Consider the following 23123-nt stretch of genomic DNA (forward strand, 5'->3'; position numbering starts at 1 on the left):
ATAATTAGTCACAATAACAACATCGGTGAGTATTCAGATTATACGAAATATGTACAGGTGCAGTTAAGAGCCGGAGATGTCGTTAATCGAGACAGTCAGATTAGCGAACGGATAAAAACAGCAACCCGCATCTAGGTACTCGTGATGTCGCAATAAACCTCGGGTGTCACGTGCCGGTGTGCTGAATAGTGTATGAGTGCAGTGTCCGATGAACTTTGACCTGTGTCCGGTGTGCACTCGTTCCCTCGGTTAGCACAACATTTGTATACAGGGTGGAAACGATAAGTGATCTCACTCGATTATTTCTAAACCATACAAGATATCGAAAAACTGGTTCCTGATCCTGAAAGTGCTTTACGAGCTCTTTCAAACGGCACCAATAACAGGTTACAGAATAAACTGGATCTATCCGAAAATTCAATGTTTCCGATTTCCATACATTTGGTACAGCCTTATAATATTAAAAACTACAGAAGGTATCGCAAAACTGGTTACTGATCCTAAAAGTGCTTCACGAGCTCTATCCAACGGTATCAATATTAAATTACAGAATAAACTGGATCTATCCAAAAATCCAATGTTTCCATCCCCCATACATTTAGTACTACCACAGTCATGGCACTCATCTCTTGATACTTGATACAACACTTTATAGCAAGTAAAGCTTAAAACTAATTTTTTCCTTGAATAATTTTAAATAAAAATGCAATTTACGAGTTTTTTTAGGTTCATTAGGTATTTCATTTTAAAAAATTACACTTAATATTGTGTGGTTGGCATACATTTAGTATGGAAGCTGGAAACATTGAATTTTCAGATACTTCCAGTTTATTCTGTAACCTGTTATTGGTACCGTTTGAAAGAGTTCGTAAAGCACTTTCAGGGTCAGTAACCAGTTTTTCGATATCTTGTATGGTTTAGAAATTATCGAGTGAGATCACTTATCGTTTCCACCCTGTATGTTTGTGGCGGTGAAGTACGGTGAGCGAGATGGGAACGGGTCGTCGATGAGTACTCACATGGCATCTGCGAGTCGTGCGGCGGGTGGTGGGGCGGGTGGTGCGAGCGCCGCGCGTACTCGCCGCAGTAGCCGGCGCCGCCGTCCTCGTAGTAGCCGCCCACTGCCACACACGCCGCGTTATTACCACTACCTCGAAAGCGCGCCCGAAATGCACCTACCTACCGCCGCCTCACGCAGCCCTCGGTTGTGATCACGAATAAGAACTACAGTACGCGCGATAAGAGCCCGTGCATTTGTGTGCAAGCATTATCGAAGGCTGATGTAATAAAAATATCCATAACGGTTGTAATAATAAACGATACGATAAAAACAATTACTGAAGTATTAAAGTTACAATGCCAATCTATTTGTGAAAATCGTAAATTGATTAATAAACATTAAATCAAATTACAAGGCAATTTTATTCCACGCTTCGACTAAGGCAAGCAAGCCATCTACTTTATTATTAATGCTGCTTTACAAGGTACAAGTCACTTCAAATGTATTGGCGCTTCGGCTCTTATCAAGCGAAATGTAAATATTAATTGAGCCGTTTCTCAACACGATCGCCATCCAATATGAAAAAGATCTCGGCACGGGCATATTTGTTCCGATCCAACTTTGTCATCGATTTCTACCCTGTACCTCTAGTAGGAAAAACTTTCGAGTTCGTTTCGTTGCGTATTCAAAGTGTCATCGAAAAATTTTGTATGAAAAATTAAACAGCGCCCCCTATATTATAGCCGCCCTAGGGGGCGCTGTTTAATTTTTCATACAAAATTTTTCGATGACACTTTGAATACGCAACGAAACGAACTCGAAAGTTTTTCGTACTAGAGGTACTGTATAGAGGAACTATCGAGTAGTGAAGCCATAGTAGACATGCAATTAGTTTTAAATCGGTACGAGGCTTCGGGAGGTTTGTCAAACCCGAATTTAAAAATTACTCTAATTCTAACGATCTACGATGCATGCGGAAGAGTATGTTTTATTCGGAAGATCATGCGTTTATATAAAATAAATCAATCGTTCGACGAAACTAGTCTAATCTATATCTACCTATAAAGAAATTTAGTAATATTTTCAATAAGAAGCATACCATACAAAAGAAACCATTGGATCAGACTGAAGATTTTAAATTATCTTTCATTATTTACCATCCCTTCCTCCTTTACCACGAGAGTGAAATAAATCATTAGAAAAATATTTTATTTGATGTAGGTAATTCATTAAAAAATCACACAATTGAGTTAAATGGGATTAGATATGGAAAAAAAATTGGATGTATGCAAGATTTTTAAGTTGTCAGATCTTACGATTAGAGATCCGAGCATCATTTCATCTTCTTCGTATTAGTTGAATGGTTTAGTACAATAAAAATGATGCATACACCCAATAGGGACGGGTTAGGTGGGGTGACTGGGCTAGACAGTGTGGTTACCTAGCTGCGGGCGCGGCGCGCGGTGGTACTGCGGCGTCATGGGCGTGTGCACGCCGCCCGCCAGCGCCACGCCGTGCGCGTACCCGCCCGACCCTGAGCCCTGCACAACACGAGAATGACTAATGAGTGATGAGCCAATGTCATTTTCACACTAGGCGTCGAAAAATGGCCCCCTTATTCCCTAAATCCCTGGGCAGTACCCTGAAAGGCCCCCAGTATGTTAAAGGCGGCCCTGGTCCCGCGCAAGCGTGCGTTCATTCATTTCATGCGTTTTCCGGTCGCACAACGATTATACTGCGAATAGCACTGCAAGTGGTAGCGAGAACGTGACGCGTGCGTACGTGAAGTCGCGAAGACAAAGTTAGCGTTTGTCACTGGCCTTTAACCTAGTTTCAACTCTTAGTCAAGTTCCACAGAAAAAACTAAATATTGCCTTGCATCCACTTGAGCATGCTAAGGCGAATGAGCGGCTCGGCCAAATGAGGAATAACCCTTGACAATGACAACTCGCAAAAGCTAGGTAGTGATAAATTCAAGTACTTACACTTAGTTGTCGACTCAGCATCGGGTTTTGTTGGGACGAGGTAATTTTGTTTGTACCATAATTTGAACCCATTTGATCTGAAAAATAATTAGTATTTTTTATCATTTTGTTAAAGTCTCCCTCTCTAAATAGATTTCAATTCAAAAAGCTACTCACTTGATGGGTGATATAAATGAGAATAATCCGTACGCGTAAGCGCGACGTTAGGCGGTGTGGCGGTGACTAGGGCGCTAATTGTAGAGCCTAAGTCCTGTTGAGGTTGCTCGGCAGCCTGTAAGCGGACCATATTTTTAATTCAATAATGTTACTTAAAACTAGATTCAATTTCAATCAAAAGTTGATTCTTTTGAATGATTTAATTGAATCGAGTTTCAAGGCTTGTTGTTTCGTAATACGGGCCTTAGAAACACGACTGAAGACTTGGTATTTTTCTTCTTATTTATTTACTCGGCAATTTACCTACACTTTTATTTCTATAAAGGTGAGTATAGACTAGAGCATTTACTTGTAACAGAACGAGTCGCTCTATAAAATGTTCTAGTGTTCACCCTTTGCGAACCAAACGTTTTCACCCGTATTACAATACGGGTGAAAACGTTTGGTTCGCAATAGTACACTATTCATAAGAACGTAACATTACATAGAAATGCCCGATAAAATGCTAATGCCCGTTTTCACCATCAATCCCTAATTTTTAAGTGACCCGTATGGTGACAAATAATATGAATTTTGTTTACGTAGGGGTCACTTAAAAATTAGGGATTGGGAAGCGTCTTATGGGACTATTTTCGTTTTGTTACAAAATCGCACCTATTACAAGTGCATAAAAGTTCACTTACCTCTGGCGACACAAGCATCTGCTGCTGCCGCTGCATCTGCAGCAACCGCGCGCGCTGCTGCTGCTGCTCGGCGGCGGCCCGCGCGCGCGCCACGTCGGCGCCGCCGAACATGGGCGCGCCGCCGGCCCCGCCGCCTCCCCCTCCCCCGCCCATGTTGCACGCTCCCTGTTACGATACACACTCGTGAAGGAAACATACTTTGAGAGTTTGAGAACAGGTAGGAAGGGTCCGGAAAACATCATGGGCCTTGACAAAAGTTAAACTATAGTCGGGTCTGTGAGCACGTAGAATTTTGTCCAATGACCCCTAGCTACCCATCCTTATCGCTCGCACGTAATTATGTTGCTATCGCGCTCGCACACTCACTGCGGGTGCCAGTCGCAGTCGCGACAGCAATATAATTACGCGCGAGCGATAAGGATGGGTAGCTAGGGGTCATTGGACAAAATTCTACGTGCTCACGGACCGGGCTTTAGGAAGCGTCCGGAAAACATCATGGCCCTTGACACAAAAAGTTAAACGCGCATTGAACTTTTTATTTATTTGTAAAAATTAAACTAGCTAAAGTTAAATAGCTAGTTTAACTTTTCTATGGTAATAATGTCCCATGATTTGAAAATTATAAATAACTTGAAAAAATCGAACTGCCTAAGGCGGGAATTGAACCCACGATTATAATTTTCAAATTAGTTTGAGATGCAACTATTAAGAGCGTTTACGCCGTTTGGCGCAAAAACAGTACTTTTTCAACTCGTTACAATCATTAACCAGTAATATTACAAATATGTTATAGGCATAAATAGTTAGGCAATTTCGTCGTCTAAATAGTTAATTGAGAAAATATTGCGATTAGTTTAGTATTTAAGAATTCTATCAAGATAAGTCCACACAGGTTTTGTAAATTTCCACTTTAGCGTCAGTTTACAAGCTGAAATTTGTATAAAAATACTGTGAAAACGATTTAACAAACATTTATATCCTATAGCATAGATCCTTGGGCAAATAGTTATCTGAGAAAATTTTTAGATTTAAGCATTTTAAAATAAGAAATCACAAATTAAAAGAACGTGAAATACCCAAAAATCAAAGTGATTTTTTCACCAATATTCTTCCTTTATTCAACACAAAAATAGCTTAATATTATAGAAGAATATCTTATCTAAAATATTTACCTTGAAATTTAAAATAATTCATTGGAATTTTTTTTCTATGAGTATTTGAAAAGTACTATAAATCGCCGCGGACGAATCGTTCAAATTCAGTCCGCCTCGAGGCGTTCCAGAGTGAGGTCACGTCGCTCGGTGCTCTGCTGACATGTGTCACGCGTACGTTGATCTTTGACAGGTAGCTGGACTTTTATAGTGTATCCGCAAAATCTTGGTGGTAGATTTTGCGATCACGTGGTAATCAAAATATTTTATTGTTATTTTTCATTACAGTCTATTTTTACAACAAATTCTATTTTAGACGTAATGAAAAATAAAATTAAGTTATTTTTAGCGATGAAACGAAAACGAATGACGAAAATTTGGAACAGCAAGTTATGTATGTATACTAATATTATAAAGAGGAATAATACTAACAATTTATTTGCCATAAATAGGTGGTTACAGAATAGTTACCTAATAGGAATGCTCTGCCAGCAGGGTCCCACCTAGTTGTAGGGGGAACATACACAACATATTACAGTCGGAAAATCTTTGCGGTAGGTACTTCGGATTTTAGTTAGTTGGACAGTGGTCATTTGACGGCCACTTGAATCGTCTCACCCCTCAGCTTTTGGCTACCGCCGGCGCACTAAGCCGGTTGATGCCTAATCTCGGAGGCCCGGCCGCACTGAGTCGCTGACTATACTTTTGCGTCGCGCGTTGGTCCTATATGGGGCTCGAGTATGGCACAGTGCTGTGTAGTCGTGGAGCATCCTACTGTTGAAAAAAGCGCAACGCATGATATCACTGAGGCACAGGCTGAGGTAATTCGTGGATACCGCATAGTATCCGCAGTCCGTCTATTCCCGGTTGTGGACACTGACTATGTCCCTACTGAGGATAAATGGGAAAAAAATATTGTCATTAGTGGCGACGTATAACAATCCTACTATCCTTCCTACTAATATTATAAATGCGAAAGTTTGGATGTCTGGATGTCTGGATGTTTGTTACTCTTTCACTCAAAAACTACTGAACGGATTTTGTTGAAACTTTACAGTATTATTGTTTATAACCCAGATTAACATATAGGCTATAATTTATGACGATATGTGACAAATAAATTTCAATAAATAAATAAGACGTGTCTAAAAAGCGCAATCTATCGTCATTGGTTAAAATCTACAGCGCTGGACAAACTACTGTTTTTGACGTTCGTAAATATTCATGCGGGGAAGCCGTGAAACGCCATCTATCAACATGATATCAAACAACAGATTTTACGAACTAAGGAGTAAAACGAGGTCCACGCGTATGAAGTCGCGGGCGGCCGCTAGTTCAAAATAAAATTAATAATATTTGTATTCATCTGGTCTTACTTGACTTTTACTTTACGTATGTCATGCACGATGACATTTGCCTCAATATTTGTGTACGTCCCCACTAGGCATAATTGGGATGTATTTTTCTAATTTGTCATAAGTTGTGAGAAAGCCTGTAGCTACAACTGGGAAAGTATGTGTCGCCACTGGTGACAATCGATATTATTTATGCCATTTATCCTCAGTGGCGACAAAGCTAGTGTCGACAACCGAGAATAGACGCCAGTTGCGAGGTGACCATAGGTCCCAAGGGGAAATGTACGTGTACGTGCACCACGAGAGGTGAAAACCAAAAGGTAGAGGCTTGAGGATCTAGGCCCTAGAGTGCTGAAGGGTACGCCTGGCCGTCAGCCAAATTTTACGTCGCACCATAGAGGCAGTTCTGCCTGTATTAGAGGAGTGGGTGCGACGGCATGATCGCCTCACACATAGGGCGACCCAGGTTCTACCGGGCCATGGGTGCTTCGGGCCATTCCTCCATCGTATAGGCCGAGAGCCTGTAGATGGTTGTCAGTTAACACTGCAGTCTTGGCACGTGAGTCACCGCAGCAGACTGACACGCTCCAACAGTGCCCAGCCTAAGCGAACGAGCGGCGGTTGGAAATGACCTCTCCCTACCAATCGGGAAGAGGCGTGAGATAGATAGATAAATTGTTTATTTGTTGTAACACACACTTTTTTAATGCTTTTAACGCACACATTATGTATAGTTGCTATTGAAATTCAATTCAATATCGAAATAAAGTTAGTTAGTCAAGAAACACCACTGGTATTTTGTTACACAGGTTAGTAATAATTTCAACAGTTGCAACATAACAAAAGTGACGAAACAACAGAAGATAAAGATGACTAGCGTTTCAAATAGTTCCCTGCGTCAGAGTGATGTGTGCCGCAGCGATGCAAAAAGCAAAGACCTCAGTATAAACACTACCCTCAAAATGGCAGAACACTCATTTTCAGCTTTTGCTAGAGAACGCATGAAGCGTACAGTACGGAATGAACCCGCTCGCTTTCGGAAACAATATCTACATTAGTATAAAATATATTCTTATGAGACAAATAATCTTATAGTATAGTGTGCTTACTTTCTGTGAAAGTGATCTTTCACAGAAAGAAGCAGTAGAAAGCGGGAGCGAGAGGCCTCAGCCGACACTCCGGTTATCCGCCGCCGACACCCTGGGCGCAAGAGGACAGCTTATGGTCTCCAACTGTCCCTTCCTAACAGGCCTCGGTCGCTAGACATGGAGGTGTCTGGTGGCGGCTAAGGACGAATGCTACAGGCAACAGCCAATGGCGATGTCCCGCGTTCCCTCATATCACTCATATGGATCATGGCAGAAACAGTCAGGTTTTTAGTGGGTGTAGGGGCTACCCACCTTCTGGTAGGAAGAACCCCACATAACCCACTAGCTGCCCCCGCAGCTGGTGGGTATGAAATGTTATGCATTTTCCGGATAAAAAAAGAATAGTTAACAGGAAAAGTTTGTTTTGAATAGAACCGATTTGAAAAAATCTCTCACCATTAAAATTCAATTTTTTTCTGCTGAACATAGGCTGTATAAAATATTCTCAAAATAGTAAAAAACCTTTGATAATTTACTATTTGATAAATAATTTATGTATTTATTATTTATTAGGACTAATGTATACCATGATTTATAATTATGGAGTCGGTGTTGGAAGATTTGAAGATTTTATAGTTTCCTTGAGCTGTCACTTGACAGCCTGGCACACTTTTACGATGGTGGATCAAAGTATTTTCGTTTGACTATAGAGCGTGAGAACACGCACACAGTCACAATTATTTTAGTGTGAATAAAAATAGCATCGAAATTACCTAAACTTGACATGCCACGCTAGACGTAAACGCTCTTAACGCTAAAAATTATAATATAACTTTGACCCATGATGTTTTTGCGATGTTTTCCACGTGAACATTGAGAACTGAGAACAAGTCCGGAACGAGTCCGGAAACATAGTGATGTTAATGAACCCTTTCCACATGATCATTGCATAGAGAGGGTGCAGAGTTATAAAAGGAAGGAACAGGCCACACAACAAAAACATAAGAACGATGAATATACTAACGGAGCGTAAATAAAATATGTATGGCTAAATGAAGCAATATGATATAGGGATCGGTTTTCAGCAGATAATATTAGCATGTTAGACCAACACGAATGAATCTAGTTATTATGATAAGAAGAAGACATGCATATTAATAGTAATAGTAAACGGCTATTTAGTTGTGAGAATCGAAGATGCATACAGGACTGGAGACAAGGTATCGAAGATTTTAGGACCACATTAATCTGCCACCGACGATGTTATACTAAACAGCCGTGTACAATACATAAATGGTGATCTGATACCTATAATTATAGTGTGGTTGATCTTTCCTTAGGTGATATACCATGCCGAGATTTAGCCTGGTATTGTTACCATAAAAACGACTTTACCATCAATGGCTTCGTCAGGCATAAAATCCGACGCATATAAATTGTGATGTGGTGTACAATGTTTTGTATTTCTCATGCTCGTTAGTTCAAAACGATAAGAATATACAATGGCGTACAATCGCATAATCTTTACCGGGCTTTGTACAGGATACACAGGCGGGGTCCCGGGACTCGACACAGGGCTCTTGCTGGCGTTCTCGCACTGCATTAAACTTTGCCTTATGGCCATTATCATTGTCATTGCATTCTCCTTTACACCCTGTCGAAAAAATTACGAATAAGCTTGATGGACATAAAATATTATGTATAAATAATACACACTTATTAATCAATTACATGACATTAACAATATATTTTGCAGGCCATATTCTGGGTGAATGTGTGCGCGAATAATTTCGTGTACTGACCTCAGGAGCCGAGCGATCTGCATCAGGCATGTTGTCTATGACCTCATCCAGGAGGTCCGACAGAGTCTGATCGCTGGGCACTTCACTGTCGCCAGACCCGACTTGAGTACGCGAACTACTGCTTCTGCAAATACAAATAAACGTTCAATTTTAGAACAGTCTTAAAAGCTATAGCGATCTTATGTATGCTAAAATACAAGTCAAAATAAGATTTCTAATGGATTAACTTCTGTTTCAGCCAAATAACGTCCACTGCTGGACAAAGGGCGGCACAGGAGCGGTTATTGTGGAAATTCTACATAAATATTGTCTTTTATTATACTGTGTCCCAGGGCTGATAAAGCAAATACTTGGTATAAACGGCAGTATCCTCTCAAATACAGCGACAATAGAAGTCGCTTTTTGCTGGGGCTACATTATATGTGAAAATATTGTGGGTTATCCTCAACATTCCAGCGATCGAGGGGATCAAACTCCCGACGCTCGATTTGGAACTCTGAAGCCGGCTCTTGTTGCCTCAAATAACAGTGAGATGTTAACTATAGTCTGGTCTGCGAGCACGTAGAATTTTGTCCAATGACCCTAAGCTCCTTATCGCTCGCGCTTATGTTGCTGTCGCGCTCGCACACTCACTGCGGGCGCCCGTCGCACAGTCGCGACAGCAATATAATCACGCACGAGCGATAAGGATGGGTAGTTTGGGGTCATTGGACAAAATTCTACGTGCTCGCAGACCGGGCTTTACTTACTGCGGCGTATTATTGTAGCTATGGTGCGGCGCGGGCGTGGCGTAGTGCAGCGGCGCGGGCGCAGGCGGCGGCGCGTAGGTCGGCCGCATGCCGCCGCTTTGCAGCACCATTTGCAGGTGACTCTGTGTAGCATGGCTATGCGTGTGCAGGCTCGCTGTCGAGCACTCCACCGATGACGCCGTGGACACCTGCCCTGTGCCTGGCCCTGGGCCACCGTTCACGCTGCTGGCTCGACTGCTGCGGGAATAAATACAGGTTATACTTGAACAGCCATAATATAGATAATAATTTTATTTGAATTTAAGAAAAAATTACTAACGCAAATAAAATTTTGATGTTTAAAATTCAGTTGATATTTGCCCAAAGGGTCTGCGCCGTAATACAGCTTCTATATTTTGGGGTCTATCATTGTCATTGCCAGCTTCGCAATGAGAATGAAACTTATGGAGCAACTTAAGCGTCCCGGAAAACGCAGCGTGGGAAACTTATGGGCTGATTCGAGATTATAGAAACCGTGTTAGCGGCACCGAACAGTAAGATTATACGTATACAAAAACCACAAATAAACTTACGCATTCGCCGTGAGTATAGTGGAGAGCGTGGAGAGGTGTCGCTGCGGCGGCGCCTGGTGCTGCGGATGCGGTGGCGGGTGCTGCTGGTGCGGCGGCTGGTGCGGCGGCGGGTGCGGCGCGTGGTGCGGCGCGTGGTGCGGCGGGTGCGGCGCGTGGTGCGCCAGGTGCGGCGGCCGCGGCCGCACGCCGGCGCCGTACGCGCGCAGGTTCGGATTTGGCAGCGGCGGCGGCGTCGTCGGCGTCGTCTGCTGCCGCGCCAGCAGTGACACCAGGATCTGATTCTTCTGACATAAAGGGCTCATGCTAGAGGCTTGGCTGGACGCCGTCGATGATGGCGTGGAAGAGGCGGCAGAGACAGCGCTCGAGGTAACCTACCGATAGACAATTTTACTTTGCACCGATTTGGACACTAACGCGCGGGATTCACGGTATCTCTACGAGTTATAGCCAATTTTCATCTAACCGACAACGTCAACTCAACCGAAGCCTAGGGTTTATAGTACCGCTAATCGTGCAGCCGACCAGGGTAAATGTTAACAGTCGCAGGTGGAAACATCAGTCGTAATTTTGACTCTGATGATTCTCTCACGAATCTGTTTAGGCTGATAGTGGTTAAAAAAAAGTTTAATTTTGAAGGAATGGATACTAAAATTTCTTTTTAATATTTCTTTAACAAATTCGAAAATTTATCGATCGATATTTCCATTTACCTCTGCCTCATTTAGTCTGGTGGACTACAATATTATAATCATGTCAAGTCATGCCTCAAAAAAAGTTTATTAGACAATTAATTTAAATCAAGCTGGCGCGAATGGATTAATACACAAATAAGTACATATACTTGATTTTTTATAGTATTATTAAATGTAGAAGGAATATAAATATTAGGCACTTGGATTAAACAATTAAAGTATTTATTCACATTTGCTATGTAACCAGCACGGGGCGTGCGACATTTCTCGTCTGCTTCATAACAAAAATAGTACACACCCGCGCCAAGTAACAACACTTTTTGGATTAGATGAACTCTTATTTCAATCAACATTGTCGTACGCAGAAACAATAGAAAGTCAATTGTTTCTGTCGGCTAGCACCTCTACAATCGTTGAGGCGTTGTTGAGGCGTTAATTTCAAGGCGTCCTTGTAGATTCTGGGACAAAGCGTTGTTCTAATCTAAGGTTACATTGTTTTGATTGTTTAATTTCGGGGCAGTTAAATACAATTAATGTATACAAAGCCCAACGAAATCAATTACATTCCGTAAAGATTTTTGTACACAAATACAAACATTTCGTATTTATTAAACTCAACGTAAATAAAATTCGGCCCCGACAATGATAAAAAATCAGAGTTTGTAAATAGGGTATTTGTTTCACCTTAGTTTTAACAAATGACCAAATATTATCATAGCCCCATGATCTTAGTATTCATAAAGTGAAAATAAAAACGATATTCTAATTTGGACGGCCCACTACACGCTGCCTGTTGATAGTTGGTAAAACAATTAATTACGAACATTTCGCAAGACAGACACTCGTCGTAAAATTATATTTTTAGTTGAAGATTTATCGCCGTACCCAACCTAATTGACACAACTGCAGTTTACTTACTTATCTCGCGTGGAAAAAAACTTATTTATTAAAACGAAATTATCATTTTCTTACTGTTTATTCATTGATTTAAAATTTCTAGCTGCAGTTATGCAATCGTATTGCGCAAATTCATCAACAAAGGAATGTATTTGATTTTGTTAGGCTCAATAGACCGCTGCAAACGAACTAGAGCGAAATTAAAGCATTATTACGGTTGCATTTCGAAAACAATTCAAATGTTTTCTTTATATTATTTTGTAGATGTTTCACTAATTTAGAAAGTATGTGGTAAAACAAGTTATATGAATCTCATATTTAGATTTTAAGTAATATCAAAGTGTAACAATCAGGTTCAGATACCATGGAGCCAGGCAAATATTTCAATTCGATCGTAACAGTAAACAATTGATAAATTATTGTAAATGTCTTCATTTATGGACCATGAACACGGTGCCAAGCTAATTCATGAGACAATTATATTGGCTAAGTGCCTTTTAAGTGGTCTATAAACATGTTGATTTAGAGAGTACCTATAGAAGAAAAGGAAAATAGGGTCGAACAGTCAGCGTCAAATAGTTCGTGACACCCAAAGTAGTAAAAAAGTTCACAACGTCTTTGTTTCGATTGAATGGTTGTGTTGTCAACTTTTTTCCGCTTTGGGTGTCACGGATTATTTGCCGCTGATTGCACATACGCCACGAGTAGAATATACGTGCCTACTTAAGTAAGAGGAAGTTACATCTCAAAGGACAGGTGCCAATGCATTGTTAATCCATTCGCGCCAACTCGTTCAAAACTTAGATAGATAAATACTTGTTAGATAGTTACCTGCTGCTGCGTGTCGAGCGAGGCGCGCTTGGCGTTGCTGGCGTTGGCCTTGGCCTCCTCCAGCTTGCGCTTGACGCCGGCGATCTTCTCGAGGTAGTGGTCGGTGCCCTCGGGCGCGCGGCCGTTGCCCGAGGGCCCGTTGCTGCTCGACAGCAACTGCGACAGAAGGGCGCTCGGTTGTGACGTGCTACGACCCCCGTCCCCCGAATTCCTTCTTTCTTCAGCGTCCTCGTCAGACTTATCATTCAGTATCTAAAACACAGTGCATAAACACTTAAGGCCTGGCTGTTGAATGGAGAAGAAAGAAAGAAGGAAGACGTATTTCGCTATGCTATTTGAAGAGGTCTGACGACATGTACACGACCTCTATAATGAGGACACTAATGATGGAACAGATTTCATGGTAAATAACATAAAAATGTTTCATTTTGTCATCTCGCTGCAAGATTATGCTATGGGTGATCAATCTTAGCTGAATCAGAATTTCAGTGTATCATGTTCAATTAATATGTTAATACGAAGCAGATAAACGGTGTCATTTTCAATAACGATGTAAGGTTAAGCAGAGATTATCGTCTCATATTCAATTTCCATATAAATTATTTAAATTCACAATCACTCGACTTCTTGTTGCGCTAATAAATGACATTTGTTGATAAGTTGGACGTGACTCCGTTGCATCCAAGGTATGTATGCGTGTAAGCCTAGTAATCTGTCTATTAAAAACAATCAATCACGCACGTAACTTTCACAGATGGTCTAACAGCAACGAGTGGCAATTTGTATCTGCCCCTGCCATAAACTGAAATGTATCAGCCATTTTAATTCAATTAAGTCGGTATTGTTATTGTAGAGATTGTGTTTTAAGTATGTCTTAATAAAAAGTATTTGATAAACTATCAAGTTAATACATTTTATGTGCAGCATACTACGCTGTTGGTATGGTTAAGTATCGTCATTACGATATTACGCTTTAATTTGTTATTTTTAAAACCTAGGTGTGTTGTTTACATATTGTTATCAATAAATTCCTGCTCCAATGACTAGTGTGCCAATTAATTTCACAAGTAAGTTAAATTAGTGTTTATTTAAAACTCCACAAAATTCAATTAAATATGTTTTATTTAAGCTCGTCACCCAAGTTAATTGCTATTGTGGTCATTTCGTTCGTTTAGGAATCATATTTTTCTAGATCTTTTTGCAACATTGAGTAGGATCCAATCAAATTTACTGTTACCAAGACCATTAATTTTGATTCTCATGTGATTTATAACAGAGCAACGGCAGTTGTGTGTCGATGAGTCTCAATTATTGCAACCCACACATTTTTACAAGTGAGGAGACTAAATAAAAGACACGGAAGTATGAGTGAGTAATGATTATGAGTTTTATACTCATATTAGATGACAGTTTTAAATAACACCTGAAGTAACAGCAGTGGTATCTTCTAAATATTTTTATTTTGGTTATAATAATGTTTTTATTATTAGGCTACTATTTTACCAACTAATAGTAATAACCACACCCTACTACACAACTATTTGCGTATGAAAATTTAAGATGTTGAAAATTATTTAAATGAAAATTTAACATTGAGTGGTTGACACCAAAACATGATTAAAAAATTTTAAGTGAAGACCAAAATCTATAGCGAAAAAAATATTTGTAAGCTCTTAGTGAGTCTGTTTAAACGTTTACTTAATTTTAGTCAGCAAAATTAAGTTGTGCCTTGGAATATTAATTACAGTGTCAAAAACTCAAAACTTTTGTAAATCAAAAGGAAAAATGATACCAACCCTCAATAGGACGTCCGAGTTGTGAGTCTGTTGAAGATTATGCGTCGCATGAGTCGGGCCGGCGTGCGAAGTATGCGGCTGATGCGACGTTTGTGGCGGGTGCGGCGGGTGCGGCGGGTGAGGCGGGTGCGGCGGGTGCGGCGGCGCGCGCGGCGCCTGGTGCAGCGGCGACAGCGCCGCGGCCGGCGTGAGCGGCGTCAGCGGCGTGTGCGGCGCCGACGTCTCGCTGCCCGTCGCCTCCTCGTCCTCCTGCTTCAGCAGGTCCTTCAGGATGCGGTTGTTCGAGTTCATGCCGTCGGCCGCCATCGGCTTCTTGCTGAGCAGCGAGCGCAGCCGGTTCGGCTCCTCGGCGGGCGGCTCGCCGGGCGTGGAGGGCGCGCGCGGCGTGAGCGGCGTCGACGGGCCCTCGGACGCGGTGTCCTTGCGGTCCTTGGAGTCGTCGCTGGACATGTCGGTGAGCTGGAACGTGGACGCCCACGGCTCGAGGTCGAAGTCGTTGATCGAGAAGGGCGGCTCGGCGGGGCTCATCGGGGAGCGGAAGCGCTCGCAGGCGGACGACTCGCCGTTGGCGACCGAGGACATGAGCGGGCCGCCGACGGTCGGCCGGGGGGTCTCGGATTCGAGGAGGTCGAGTTCTTCGTCGCCGAGCACGGTGTGCGTGGACATTATGAAGTCGGGGTCCCCGGAGGTGGGCTTGGCCCGAAACAGCCGCGAGCGCGCGCTGACCTTGATCCAGGCGCGGCCGGGCGCGATGCGCAGCCGGAAGGGGTCGCTGATGGCGGGCGGCGCGGGGTAGCACAGAGCTTCTCGCAGGTGAGAAATCACACGATTACGATCACTAGTTTCGATCAGTTCCAAGTAGGGAGTACCCACGAGAGACACGGGAGAGTTTACACAGTTTTCCACGGCACTCAAATCACAGGCTGAAACAAAGAAACAGGTACTGTCAGTCAAGGTTCCTCTACTAATACACGAGCGGATCGATTCGGTAAGGAAGGGGGCCACTGGCACTCCTTACGTCATTTATCACAAAATTGTGTTTGTCGGACTTCGTTATCGGTGTAATTGCATGCATTGAAAAAATGTCCAACATAGTCAAAACAATTCATCTCGAGTTTTGTTGGTGAGAATCTGAGTATAAAAACAGAACTATCGAATAGTATCAAAACAAGTTTTGAATTAATCAAGAGTGCCCCAGTTTTGTGTGATGTTTGGGAAATGGGAATGTAAATGGGTTCGTTTGCTAGCGTTAGACAGCGACACGTTTTAGATATGAGGTAGTTATGGCGGGATAGATACTGACATAGCACAGTGAAGTTGCTGTCCAGCCTGAAGACGATGTTGTCGGAGGGCTTGGCGGCGATGGCGGGCGGGCCGCCGTCGACGGGGAGCAGTGCGGCCGACGCGTCCTCGCAGCGCCGGATGACGCACATGACGGAGCCGGCCTCCTCCGACGACGAGCCGCGCACGGGCGCAGCGTGGATCACGCACTCCACGTATCTGCACACAGCGGTACTCGTTAAGATAACACTTTTTAATACAAATCATTTATACTTATACTAGCGCTTTCTAAGATACACTTATTATAACACTAAGGCCCGATTCGACCAAAGTTTTATCCGAGAATAACTCCTGGTATAACTGGCTCATTGACAGTTTCAGTGTGGGAAATATGTCAAAACTGACGATTTATTCTGAGATTAATATTTACTCTTGTTTGGTCGAATCCACCCTAAATATTGGAGCTAATTTGTGTTATATATTTAACTTGAGACAAAATTAAACTGGAGTACCTATAACAACAACAGTCTTAGAACACGAGTAGGGCGGTCTTAAGCCGGAAAAATCTTCATTTTTTCTTTGCTAACCCTCACTAATTAAACTCTTAACATAACTTGTTAGCTCTAATTAACAAGACAATAGCGACAGTTATTTTTCATCCAAAAAAAAAAGTAAGTCGAACTACAAATTATCTGTAGGCATCATGTCTCCACTGTTACCTATTTCTTGATATTTCGCTTGACATTAGTAACAGCACAAGTGACAAGTTAAAATGCAAGTCATGCATTTATCATACAAGTATTTCAAAGTAGGTAAGTACGTGAATGGGACTCAAAGTAAGCTTTATCATAACATATCAGCATTTTAGTAATCTTCACTTTTATTGATTACTAAATAAATATACAGGTGCGTGCGAATCATACATATAGACAATTAGGCAATGCAGTGTTTTATTAGATTACTTTAATAGATTGAAATTTGTATTTGTGTATTTTACCTGTAAATCCCTTTTTTTTTAATTAGCAAAAAACATGGACATAGAAATACGGGCGGGATAACTCCACAGATATTACGAGTTGGAAAATAATCGCAGGATATACCTACTACCCTCATGAAATCTTCGATTTCCTCCATCGTAGGTGTGCATTGTACTTTATCTGTGTTACATTGTCATTATTATCTATGATTATGAAAATTGTTCTATGAATAATAGAGTGCAGACACCTGTGCAAAAACCTTTTCAATTTCTTCACTATCTGATTATCACTGTTGTCAGTAATAAATAAGTTATGTGTAAGTGTATGATTTGTGATCCTTGCATCTTTTGAAATATGTAGAATTATGTAGTAATAGACAATGTGAAGTATGTGTAACATAGGTGTGAAGGCATCGACTCGGTAAATGGCCTCTTATCGTTCGGCCGTCACGATTGGCTATCACAATGAATATCAAAGGTGTTTATATGCGTATATTTTGATAATAGCATTATGATGATGAGCAACTTAAAATGTGTTGTCATATGTTTTTAGTTAGCTTAGGTCAGAATTCATTAATAAAACGGTTAAAGTGAATCAGTCGTTTACGAGCAAACGGTTGCAGTGTTTACGGTAATATCGACTGTTTAGATTTCACCTTCTCTTGATGAACACTGGCCTTAACGATTCTGTTTTTGGTTTGTTTATACCTGTCACTTGCACAACAGTTAAATAAGTCTGTTGTCTTCTTGAATTTATCAAAATGGAATAGAATTCTGCTGCGATTACAAGAGTTATTTTTGGTGAATTGAATTCAGATAAATATGACTCTATGATACTTCAAACAAATATGAATAGACTTGTTTGACCACTGTCGGAAACTCGTTATGAATATATCAATATGCCCAAATGATTGCCTTCTGATTCATATCTTAAGTTTTAACAAATAAACTAGGCACATATTATACAGCTGATAATGATTTATTAAATGTTGGCTTGCATTCTTCCACGACTGATAAATAACTCATCATAACAAGTATAACGTGACATATGTTGGAATCATATGGCACAAGTATGTGGGTTGTTTTTTGTCATAAAATAAGTGTATGGTAATTAAAATGTCGTTACGTGCGTACTTACCCAGCTCCGTCAGTCCCATTAGAGTTCTTAACAAGCAGCCGGGCCTGAATGGCTTGGAATCTGTCGACCTCGGCCGCGCTCCAGGAGAACGTCTGGACGTTGCTCAAGAGCGGTCTTAACTTTGCATGGTCGTTGACATGCAAACAGGAGAAAATTGATTTCCTATACAATTCAGTTCTGTCCTGCAGAGTAAATTCTTTGATATTTTCCGTTATACATTCGATTTCCCCTTTACAGTTGATTTCTAATAAGACCCAACCGAGACTATTCGTGTAGTGTTTGAGGGCCTGGAAATAAAAGGAATCAAAGATTAGCAACGGTCTGCCTTGTTAGGTAATGAACATAATTTGCTGATAAATTTTTCCATGAAGAGGCTATTATTTCAATTTATCCAGTTATCCAAACAGCCAATACATTATTAACAAAATTAAAACGCAAATTGAGTATGTATTTCAAAACGGAATGCTAGTCCTGAGCGTATAAAGTTAAACAGAAACCAAATGCGTCCCTACAAAGCGATGACGTAACATTCGTTGATGGCGTACCTCGATGAGCGTGGTGAGCTCGGAGTAGTGGTGTCCGTCGCCGAGCGGCTGCGGCTGCGTGGAGCTGACCTCGCCGGCCTGCACGGGCGAGAGGCACTGGGCCGCGCGCAGCGGGCACTCCCCGGGGCACTCGCGCCGCCTCTTCAGAACCTCCTGGATCTGGCGCGTCGCCTCCCGGACGATGCCGTTCTTGTCCGGCTGCTTCACCTCAGCGAGACAGGTTCCCAGAAGCTCCTCAAGCTGGTTTATAGTCTCGTTCTCGAGCTCCCGCCTTTTTTTCTCGTTGTGGCACTTGTTTCTGAAATTTCAAACGACGACTCGTTATTATGGTGTACGCAAAGGGAATTCAATTACAGACAAAAAAGTTGGAGCTATATTTTTAACATGATTGTGTCACGATAATCTGTTGGTAGAACATACAAGGTCGCAGGTGGCTTCGGGAACTTCCGGCCCTATACTAACGCAAATACGTTTTAGGAAACTTTAAATTCAATACGAAAGAGGTTGAAGGTACATTTTTATTTGTTTGCGGAATATAATTTCGACACTGAATAAGGCAAAATTACTGTTAGTAAAAAAACATTTTCACTGTAGTTCTGTTGTTTTTTAACAAATATGTATACAATACATGTATATCATACTGTTTTCATATTTACGTATAAGTATTTCAATTTAGTTTAGTTAATGTAGTTAAAATACAATTATTGATACCGTATGTGGGTAATTGAATTAGCTTTCTCTATGCGACAGAATTAGGCGACATGGTTTGAAGGATTAGAGAACTAGTGAAATCATTAGCAGTTAAACATAGTTTTCAGATAATCGTAGAGAAACGCGATACCAAAAACTAGTACCTCAGTTTTTCCATTTGTTTTATTCGTATCAATCAACACTTATCATCAATATTTCTAAAACTATGCTAAGGTGAATAAATTAGATAATATCCGTCTATTTTCGCTAAAATGCAAATAATAATAAAATACTCTAAGTACCTATTTTCTACAAATAAGTGATAAAATATGTATAAAATTCCGTAAGGATTCCTATGCGCTCTATACGTACATTTGAGATTGTGGCTTATTGTCTGACTTTTTTCTTATCTTCTTAACCGGCGCTGTCACGCTCATCTTGCCTTGCATCCCCCTCCATGTGTCTCCCAGTTGGAGGTCACAGGATTCAATTCTACAGAAGCAGCAAACAAACTATTATTAACCAAATCAAATTCTAGGTTTCAAAGATAAGCTTTTCAAGTCTAATAATTTCATTTAAATAAGATCAAAGTCATGAGATGAATGGATGAGTGACGTATGAGTAATTGAGTAATGGTGAGATTTAGAATAATAAGAAAAAATATATTTTATTGTAAAAATTGTAAGTAAATAAGAATTTCCATGCATAACTAATTTGAAACAAAGCAGTGTCGATGGTGGTTTTTATTTCAAATTTTTCGATGAAAATATTAAATTGTAATTTGTAAAAAGATAAAAATAAACTTATTAATCGTAATAAATCTCAGTTCATTATTCCGGCGATTCCTCAATCAAAATACTTATTCATTATTGTGCAAACGATAATGACTCATGCTTGCGAATAGCCAGTTTGATCTCCTATAGCCTCCGAAGTCCAAGTAGCATTATTAACTTGCGTACTTTATCAAAAGTGTGTACCTACTAACACTATGATAAAGGAATGACTATCAAGGAATACCTACCTAGTTATATTCGCATTGACGCGATTCATACATATCAAATGCCAAGTACAGAGCAAGCTGAGTGAAGCTTAATGCGAAAGAGGGACAGAGATACCAGTCGAACGCCTACCGAGGAGCCCCACTACGCAACCTCACTGCGACGGCCGCGCAACCTTGAAATAATAATGTTCGGAATAACAACAACGCGCCATAAGCGTGACCAGAAATAGTATAATAAATAATTCTCGAAATTTTTTAAACCTCCAGTTCCTAGTGCCTACATCCTGTCTGCATTTGGGATGTTCTTTTGTTCTAATGAACCGCCGATTTCGTTTGCAGACGCAACAAAAACTATATAAAACAAAAATGCCGATAGCCGGAAATGATGTCGACTTTGTTGAACATGTTTTAAATACAAGTATTTTCTGCGAAATTTTGCTTGTGACATAATGTTGATTTTTATTTAGCAGACACTTGTATCCAAATAGGTGAAAGTTGGTAAGTATTGTTCGTAAGCGTTCCGCAGTCGAAGGTTTCGCTTTTTCAAAGGTTACTCAACAGGTAGGCATTCGTCATCCAAGTTTCAACTGCGCGTCATGGAATTCTAATAGGCATGATAACAAGTTTGATTTGGTTAGTATTTTAATTAATAAGAACAAATTACTGTTATGCAAAGCGATCAATGAAGTATGTAATTTGAATTTGCCTAAATCACGAAATAATTACAAAAATTACCCACCTTTTTGTATCAGCTAAACACTAAATACTAGCGGATTTCCCACGTTGAGGATGTTATAAGTAGTCAAGTGGATAAGCCACTCAGCAATATTGATAATAGACTAAAAGTATCATTAATTTATTGCCTATCAGATTTCAATAAAGTATAATATTAGAGTTTCTGTAACTGATTTCCTTTGTGGTGCATAGTAAATAATATGGATATTGCATCTGGCTCTACCTGTTATATTTCACTCCCTTACCTACTTCATTGTAAAACGTAAGTGTGTCTATGAAAATTTGTAACACATAATTATGTGAATTATGATGTCAAAAGATATTTTCCAAGAGAAAAAACTAATATAAATAGTGGTTGATAAATTTATATTTAGAGATGTGTAGACGTAGTCTCTAGCATCAGCAAATCAGGTTTCAAAAATTCTTTCACCAAAAAAATGTAGAGTCAGGTCCAACTTGGATGCTTTGCTTCTTTTTTACATCCTCAGGTATTGCGGCATGCCATACGCCGGATATCTCCAAATTTTTAAGCTAGCTTTTGTATTGATATTATTAGAGGCGTGTAGTTGCATCACTAGATCAGGTTCCTTATACCTTTCCAGCAAAATAAGGAAAATGTGGAGTCAGGTCTTACGTACAACACGATTGCTTCTAATTTATAAAAGCTCAGATATAGCGGCTTTACATTCATCTGATATCGAATGAATTTACCTTAAGATTCCATTATTTAATTATGATTTGACTCTGTCTCTATAAATATGAAAATTAAAAATAAATAAAGAATAACGCCTTGCTTTATCTTATGTCACCACGATTAGCAATACATAAATTAGAAATCCATTTGACGCATATTCACATGTATTCATCTCAGGCGCATTATATTCAGTTCGTTTCAGAAAAGTAGTTAGATACTCCAAAACTGAATGACGTTTTTTTTTTCAAATAACCAAACTGTGTAGAAATAACTTCAATGAAGGTATATTGAATGCAAAAAGACAGTATATTAATTTAAAGTAATAAAAATAAAAACGAAAGTTAAACGTGCTATAATCACAAAATTATTTACCACTAACGCCCTAATGAAAATTCGCCTATATGCGAAAAGTTTTATGGTGAAAGTTTCAAGCATGACAATCAGTTGTTAAATATCTCTACAAATAAGGCAAGGACGTTTCCATATGGCTATCTCATTACTTAAAATAAATAGTAACATCGGTTTTTAATGCTCCGTTCGAAATTAGAAAGGTTCTCAGTGGATATTGTAATAAAACAATAGTTTGCAAGTATTCAAGTGTCTATTTATTTATTTTATTTATTTTATTTGTTTAACAATGTTTCAACAATTAACAATTAACAAGTAACAATGTGTCAGTTTCATAGTTCTATATGTATTTTTTTGAATAATAGTTCCATATTTCTGTATCTGATCTGTAATCCCAAGGAGCTGGCATAGTAAATCAAAATGTTTCGACGTTTTTCACCGCAGCATTAAAAATAGTGCATTAAAACGTTAAAAAAATTTATTATCTCTTATATTATATCCTTATCTGAGAAAAAATCGCAGCAGTTATAGAACTGTTAAAAGTATCAATACCATTTTGGATGGTTAATTTTCAGTTTCTTTTTTGTAGAGTCAGCGTTTTCTTTGTGGAGTCCTTGACTATAAAATCCTGTATCTGTTATCTTGCACCCAAATGGAAAAATAGAGTTGGCCAACCAAATGGAAAAATAGAGTTGGCCAATTAGTGTACCCGAACTGATAATAATCGAAATGGAAACATTCGAATAACTATCCCTTGATTACTACAAATATTAATTGAGACATTCTCAAGTTTTAAAGATGATTGGAAGTAAATTTTCAATACATTATTGACTAAAATACAAAATATTACTTTGCGACCAATGTCGGTACATAATCTAGATCAATACAAAATATATGCGTTTAATATACAATACTTGATCTTGTTTCACGAACTTTATTTGTGTTATTTTATTGTTTAC

The 23123-nt window shown here is 40.0% G+C and overlaps 1 protein-coding gene across 3 annotated transcripts in view; it reads right to left on the minus strand.

The window, feature by feature from the left end:
- The window catches only part of LOC135087835 (uncharacterized), a 29898-nt gene that overhangs the window by 3085 nt on the left and 3690 nt on the right, over window positions 1-23123 (minus strand). For 2 of the 3 annotated variants that reach the window (XM_063982652.1, XM_063982651.1), the window contains exons 2-16: window positions 19760-19879; window positions 18698-18995; window positions 18153-18439; window positions 16061-16257; window positions 14758-15680; window positions 12962-13213; window positions 10542-10912; window positions 9970-10206; window positions 9221-9344; window positions 8947-9072; window positions 3825-3989; window positions 3142-3256; window positions 2986-3062; window positions 2442-2541; window positions 1020-1121 (exon numbers count right to left, since the gene is read on the minus strand). In XM_063982652.1, coding sequence (XP_063838722.1) covers window positions 1020-1121; window positions 2442-2541; window positions 2986-3062; window positions 3142-3256; window positions 3825-3989; window positions 8947-9072; window positions 9221-9344; window positions 9970-10206; window positions 10542-10912; window positions 12962-13213; window positions 14758-15680; window positions 16061-16257; window positions 18153-18439; window positions 18698-18995; window positions 19760-19879 — 3494 coding nt within the window. The remainder of the gene's footprint in view (window positions 1-1019; window positions 1122-2441; window positions 2542-2985; window positions 3063-3141; window positions 3257-3824; window positions 3990-8946; window positions 9073-9220; window positions 9345-9969; window positions 10207-10541; window positions 10913-12961; window positions 13214-14757; window positions 15681-16060; window positions 16258-18152; window positions 18440-18697; window positions 18996-19759; window positions 19880-23123) is intronic. The other variant, XM_063982653.1, reaches the window with a different exon arrangement.

The sequence above is a fragment of the Ostrinia nubilalis genome, chromosome 3, assembly GCF_963855985.1.
Source record: "Ostrinia nubilalis chromosome 3, ilOstNubi1.1, whole genome shotgun sequence".
In the NCBI taxonomy this organism is placed as follows: domain Eukaryota; kingdom Metazoa; phylum Arthropoda; class Insecta; order Lepidoptera; family Crambidae; genus Ostrinia; species Ostrinia nubilalis.